The 7333-nt window shown below is 36.6% G+C and overlaps 1 protein-coding gene across 1 annotated transcript; it reads left to right on the forward strand.

The window, feature by feature from the left end:
• The first annotated feature begins 2606 nt into the window (after nucleotides 1-2606).
• Nucleotides 2607-6603, forward strand: LOC106069175 (uncharacterized). Its single transcript, XM_013228782.2, has 3 exons — nucleotides 2607-3002; nucleotides 3316-3572; nucleotides 5537-6603. The coding sequence occupies exons 2-3, from the start codon at nucleotides 3392-3394 to the stop codon at nucleotides 6433-6435; spliced, it is 1080 nt and encodes a 359-aa protein (XP_013084236.2). The 5' UTR covers nucleotides 2607-3002; nucleotides 3316-3391; the 3' UTR covers nucleotides 6436-6603.
• The last annotated feature ends 730 nt before the right edge of the window (nucleotides 6604-7333 follow it).

The raw sequence follows: 7333 nt of genomic DNA on the forward strand, positions 1-7333 counted from the left end.
TATAATTCAACTATCATCGAAAATTAGAGCACTCTCGTTCCAATATGAATATATTCTAAATGTTATGTGCATAATCTAGATTCTAGGTCTTTACAGATCTAGGCAATCAATATATCTAAATGCAGACCCAAAATCATAATCAAAATCAACAGATTTGAATTATTTCAATCTAGGATTTTTGAAACTTTATCTCAATGGAAACTAACAGGAAATGGCTTAATTTCAGATTAGATTAGGTGAATATACAGTTCTGTGATTGATAGCCCATTCTGTTTGAAATTCACGAAATGGTATTGCATTATTTCTAAACTTTGAAAATTAAAGATCATTACTTTTATCAGACAGAAAAGATCGATTTCCCTAGATTCAGGGTGACTTACAGCTTACAGCAGGTCTATTCCTATTTATGGAGTTAAAAAAAAAAGGGCCGACTTTCGAAAGCAACTAGCACTTTCAAAATAGTTTCAAAACAAAACTTTTTACAAAACTTTTATCAACTCAGTCTGTCTGTGGGATAAAAGTTTGCACACGTTATTTACCCCACACCCAATCTCGGATCAAGTTGAAACTTTAGAGAATTATTCCTAGATCTAGTACCTGACAAAATAAGAAAAAAATAAATTCTTTACCGATGTGTTGGTATAAATTGAATTGTTTCCCTTGAGCCCTGAGTTCGAATTGAAGTCGTACAACTTCTGTGTATGCATTTAAAAAGCGATCACGGCAACATTTACACAGATACCCCCCCATCCCCTTTTCCAAATGGTCCAGGCGTGATAGGATCATAACACATTGAGAAAGCTTAAAGCATAAGATTGCGCTAAACAAAAACAATTGGTTAAAATATTTGCGATCGAACAGATCTATTATTGTTCTTGTTAGTCTAGATCTATAACAAATGGAATGACATGACTGATACAAACTAATTGATACAAATAGACTTAATATTAGCCTTTTTTTTTTCTTTAAAAAATATTTTTTTTTAATGGAAAGAAAATTTGTGGTCGTAGGCCGTCGTTGAACTAAGATTGTGGTTTAATGAAATGAAACTGAACCATGCCATGTCGGCTTAAAGGTAGAGTCTAGATCTCTGCCTCCAGTTACCTGTCTAGCTCTAACACTGTCAGGGGCAGGCGAGAGTGATTGTGTTATTCCTTTGTACTATTTAAGTATGAAAGAGTTATATCCCTTTGTTTATTTCTCCTCTCCCCCCCCCCCCCCCCCCCCAGGCATGAATGTGAACAGTCTACACGTGATGTCTTTGAATGGGGGTTTCCCTTGGTTGCTAGAGTGACATTGGTAGTTCGTTAGTTGTATTCTGTTCCTGGACTGGTCGTGTATGTATAAATTATACATTGAAGTTTGATATCATTATTTGTGCTCTTTGATTTTCTTAGCAGTAAAGTATCATTATTATTCCATGGATTTAGTGTTATTCTGGAGTTGGAATTAAATATATTTAATAGTAATTGATCCTAATTGTATAACAATTATTGGGAACCAAGTCCAGCCAAGCTTAAGTGAACCCTGACAAAAACCAAAGTACAACTCACTGATGTTCAAATGAAACATTGAATAAAAAGATTCCGCTTATATCATCATCACAAACACAAACACAAACAATCCCGTTCTGGGATTCAAATGTACACACATTCATAAGTATTCAAAGTCGAGAACAAGACACAAAATCAATGCAAAAATTAACCAATTAGTTCATCATTTAGTAATAATTAATTCATTCTGTTCTATATAGCAAAAATAGAGTTAAACCGTGTCATTTTCAGATTAATGGTAGTAATTAGCGGCTATTTCACTTTAGATAACCTTTGGTTTTAAAAGTATTCTTTTTTCTATTGCTTTTTTTAATCGCTTAGTTGATTGCTTTAGGTGCTAGGTAACAACAGGGCAGTCAGTAAGGGAATTAAAAGATGGTTACCGTACAACAGACCTCCCGTAGTTCTTTCCTGTACGCTGTAGATCGATGTAGGCAAAGGTTTCTTACAATCCAAACTTTCTGCCAGAGTGGTGTGTGAAGTTATAGAACTAATGAAACAGATCTAAGGCTTATTCATAACACGTTTGAAGTTTGTTTCCCCCCCCCCCTCATCCATTCTTTACAGGTCTAATAACATACTCTCACAACAATAATTACCAATGAGCTCTTTGATCCCCCAGCTAGAGGTGGGTCGAGATGACAGTGCAGAGACCAGACATTAGTATATAATTATCACTGCCTATAATTAGCGCTTCCCCGTGTCATCGTGACCCCTTCACCAATTAGGCGGCCAATAAAACACCAATGTTGATATTTGAGAACACATTCATTACGGATTATTTTAATTAGTATTTTAATTAGTATACTGCAGTGTTGGAACAATGCGAACAATTTTTTTTTGCTTTACTGTAAACTACTGTCAATTCTTGGGATAATCAGTGTCTAGTTTCTAACGTATTTAAAAAAAAATTACAATTAAAAATGACAGTACAGTACGACTAGATAATGGCACAGAGCTTGGGAACATGACAACCTTCGACTCCCCTGAGGGGGCTATTAAATTAGTCAAGATAGCATTATTCAGCTTCCTATGATTCCATTTATTTGAGTGTAAATATGGAAGCACTAATTAAACTGCTCTACTTGTGTGTTTTGTTTACAAGAAATAGATGGATATAGTTAAGAAGCGAAAGGTGCTAACTTTATATGCAGACAAGATGAAGCATTAAGCCAGTGTCACAATTAGCAATCTTACCAACATATGAGTTAGTGTCTTTTCCCTTAGGCTGAAGATAGTTTCTGTCTAAATATCTCAAGACATAATTAAAAATTACATTATCTTCTACAAAGTAATAAAGCAGTGACTAAAATATGGGAATACGCAGCTTTGAACAGAGTTCACATTTAGTTCAAAATATAGTCCCTAATGTACACATCGAGACAGAAAGCAAATGAGAAAGTGGTCTTCAGAGACGTACAACTTATTGATAAAAAATTAGGGAGATAGGTAGATAGATAGATTGATAGATAGATAGATAGATAGATAGATAGATAGATAGATAAAGATATATATATATATATATATATATATATATATATATATATATATATATATATATAGATAGATAGATAGATAGATAGATAGACAGATAGACAGATAGATAGATAGATAGATAGATAAGATAGATAGATAGATAGATAGATAGATAGATAGATAGATAGATAGATAGATAGATAGATAGATAGATAGATAGATAGACAGATATCATGTATTTTCAGATCAAGGAATTGCTATTTACTAACGTTTAATTTATATACAGATAGATAGACAGTCAGAAGGGCGGGCAGACGAACATATAGAGAGAGTCGGTAGGTGACTACATTCGCACTACAATCATGATCAACGCCTCAGATGTTGAGGCTGATTCAGAAGCGTACCAAGGAGACAACCTGCTCACAGACGACATCCAACTCAAGCAACTTCTCACTCTGATGGTCAGCTCCACCGTCTGTGGACTGGTCAGCATAGCAGGCGTGGTGACCAATGCCATGTGCATTGCTGTTTTTCTGAAACAAGGTTGGCTACTAAAGCTTAACTCTTTCAAACACGCACACACATACACACTCTGTTTCTCTCTCGCGCTGTTTCTCACTTTCTTTCTTTTTCTTCATACAAAATGTTTCATCTTTCGGCTACACCGAGTCATAGATTCTGATAATGGCTGTCATGTCTAGTCCATATACTAGGTAGTCCCTCAGGGTATCGATTTATTTATGCTTTAGAAATGTTTAATAATTGCCTTTGAATTAAGTTTCTCGAAAAGAATAGATTGGCCTACATAAAATTTGCTCAGGCTATGCAACTACATGTGAGGGAGTGAGCAAGGTGGTTGAGTAATCAAGCGCTTCGCCTCTGAACCGCGGAGTCTCGAGTTCAAGGTGGTATTTTGAATTTCGAGATTTTTGTAGGGCGCCAGTGAGGCCTGCTGGACACCTCTTATGGTGTGTTTTGAATAGAGTGTTCAGGCGGAGGTATCAACTAAGTCCAACTAAACAACACTGAACACAGGCGAAAAGCCAATAATTAAATGAGGCCGTCAAGACTATTGACAATTCAAACATTTAATCCCGGTAATAAAGGGAATCAACTAACCAAATAACGCTAACATATGAACTGTTGTTTTATTTTTCGGCTCCCTAACGAGAATAGCCGCTATTAGTTTTGTGTAGTCTGTCTGTCCGTCCGTCCGGTTTAGATCTCAGAAAGTAACAAAAACAAAAGGACAATGGGATATCATGAACCATTTAATTTTAAAAATGAACTATGCAAGCAGAATGTTTATAAAAATACATTTTACGTTTCAATGACAAACTTCATTCAGTAAGGGATTTGGTCTTTTGCTGCACTGCTCGGCTGGCGGCCAGATTTTGATGGAATACAGTGAAGGTCCCGCCACCTACTTCTTCTCGTCTGGCAATGAGTGCCTTTCCCGCTTTGGGGAAATTGTCTGAAAAACTGTGTTCGAAAAATGAATTGATGTGTCTTTAACTGTTCATAACTTTGTAACTATGGTAGATAGCAGCTTGTAAAAGTCATACTTCATTACATGTTTTTGTTTTTAAATTCATTACTTTGCGTTTTATGCAAACTAAAATTGTAATGAAATAAAATAATGTAGAGAATTAGAACATTAGGTTTCGTGAAAATATAAAAGTGCAATCGAATATTTTAAAAAATTCAATTGTATAGCGCAACTTTCATTCTTATGCATCGCTCAGTGCGCTGTAGGCTACTCTAATAAATGAAGCGAAACTATTATTGAGAGGTGGGAGGTTTCCAGGTGATCAGATAAAGCAGCTCTACTGTTAAGGGAGCGCTATTTGAAATCCTTATTCCAGAAGAGTTATAAGAATCTTATCATTGACGACATGTTGTTCTGTTTGCTTTTAAATGAAAAATAACGCCAAATGATTTTTAAAATTTTATCAACTTACACTTAGACTATGGCTTTAATACTCCTGGTCCATCTAGTTTAGTATGACGTTATTGTCGCTATATATAGGACCTATCCCGAAATGCACAAAACAAAAATAATCTTCACGTTTTCCTGCGAAATTCCTTAATGTAAACTAGAATAGCATAAAAAGCCACCAAATTCCAATGGATCACAGAAATTAGTTGGTGAAGGCAGACCACGTGACACCATAGTTAACTGTAGAATCTTATTATCTCTACTTTATCTACCCGGAGGATAATTGATTGAATCGATCCCTGTCTGATTGATGAAAAGCTAACAGTTGCATGATGTCTAAGGCTAGCTTTCTTATTTAGACACGTCAACCAATAGCATTACCAGGATGTTCTGTTTCCACGTTTTAAATATCAGTTTTATTCTCAGTGCTTTGATGTAAGATTTAGATTGCAAACATTTTTTTCTCTAACCTTTGTAACGTTCTGTTCTTCTTGTATTTCGCTAGTGATACGGCCAAGGTCAATGGATAATTCCTAAGTATACTGACGTCATTATTTCTGTATTTCAGGTGGGAAAGAAAGTGTTAATATCCCCTTGCTGGCCATGGCTGTGTCCCATCTAATCTGTGACCTCCTCATGCTCTGGTGCTGCCTATGGAACATTGTCGTCTACTTGCAAAGCCAACCAATGGTCATAGAGCCTGTGGGCTTCAACGCCATGACTGGCTATTTGCCCAGGATCATCTTCTTTAGAGTCACCAGTTGGCTGATGGCCTTCGCGGCTCTCCAGAGATGTGTCTGCGTGGTACTTCCATTGAAAGTCAGACTGATCTTTACTCCGTCAAAAACTGCCGTCATGACCTCGTGTGTTATCATTACAGCTTTCTCTGCCCACTTGACCATTTATGTCTCTCGAGAATTGCGGGTGATCTCAAACCCTGCTATAAATATGACCCAGCTAGTCATGTTGGTGATCCCAGAGCTTCTGGACCTCGCTTACAAAGTTAACCAAGTCATTTTTATATTTTTGCCGATGGTCAATTTTATTTTTATACTTACGTGTACGCTAGTGTTACTCATCAAACTGAAGAGTTCCTTAAGATGGCGCCAAGGCAAGCGAGCTACGACAGCCATTAACAAACCAACCAACGGCGACAGCAAATCAGAAACCATCACTGAGACTCTAGGCCAAGCGAAGACTTTGAAAAACGGAAAGGAGTCCCGGATGACGAAGATGATTGCCACCACCACCGCCATATTCGTGGCGTGCACGTTACCTAGCAACGCAGCCATTGTGTACGGCACGATCGTGGAGTTTGAGACTGCGACGACCGACTACCTGCACGCTCTCGCCTTTCTGTTTGAGACGCTCAACTCGAGCGTGACGCTGATGGTGTACTACAAAATGAGCTCAAATTTTAGAAGCAACTTTTTAATTTTGATGCAGATATTCAGCATAGACATTTAAACACTATGCTTAAAAAGCGCTAATGATTTGTGGAGTTTCTCATTAAAGCGTTGATTTTGTTTTAATAATGGCACCATTACACATCATACACTACAAATTATACAATACAAATCACACACTGCACATTACACACTACACATAACACATTAAATATTTCACATAACAGTATTTATCAATTTTTGTTTATGACGCCTACTCCCTCGTCCAAAGAAGAACTTACATCGGCGCACCCGTTAATCAGTAAGGGTGAGGTGTCTTTACATTTTAAAAACCTTCCAGACAAATACAAATCTGGAAGTTCCCTCAGAGGTGTCCGAGTTTTCCCTGTATTCAGAGCTGCAAATATGCATTTTCCAGATGTCTAGAGAACAAGCTTTAACATATTTATAAAAACAGATTGCGAAAGTCAAATGTTGTTACATAAAGAGGGTGCGCCCTGAGACGATACTGAACTGTAAGACACAAAAAACGTCTTAAGTTAGCGTTAAACTTCATACAATCATAGTCATGTTTAACATTTGACTTTCACTTTCTGTTTTTATAAATATATTAAAGTTTGTTAATTTTTTTTTATTAGATCATGAATAATTGTGCAAAGTTTGAACTTGATCCAGGGATGGGTGTTGGAGCAATAACGTGTTCAAACTTTTTACCAGACAGACAGAGTTGGTTGATATAAGCTTTTTAAAAGAAAAGAGACCTAAAATCTAATTTCATGATATTTCGAAACTTGCAAAGTTTAGGTATTTTATATATTAATCATTTATGTGATATTGTTTTTGAGTATGAGGGTTACTGAAGCGATTGGAGCCCCATGATGGACTTCTAACTATCTTCTTCTTCTTCTTAAACTGTCAGGTAGAGTTGAGCCTTCGGCTTTTGGAACTCTAAGCCAGCA

This window comes from Biomphalaria glabrata, chromosome 3, assembly GCF_947242115.1.
Source record: "Biomphalaria glabrata chromosome 3, xgBioGlab47.1, whole genome shotgun sequence".
In the NCBI taxonomy this organism is placed as follows: domain Eukaryota; kingdom Metazoa; phylum Mollusca; class Gastropoda; family Planorbidae; genus Biomphalaria; species Biomphalaria glabrata.

Coding starts and splice junctions, on each gene's coding strand:
- LOC106069175 (XM_013228782.2), top strand. CDS start 3,392: ATGATCAACGCCTCAGATGTTGAGGCTGATTCAGAAGCGTACCAAGGA. Junction 3,573..5,536: donor TGCTGTTTTTCTGAAACAAG/GTTGGCTACTAA, acceptor TCTGTATTTCAG/GTGGGAAAGAAAGTGTTAAT.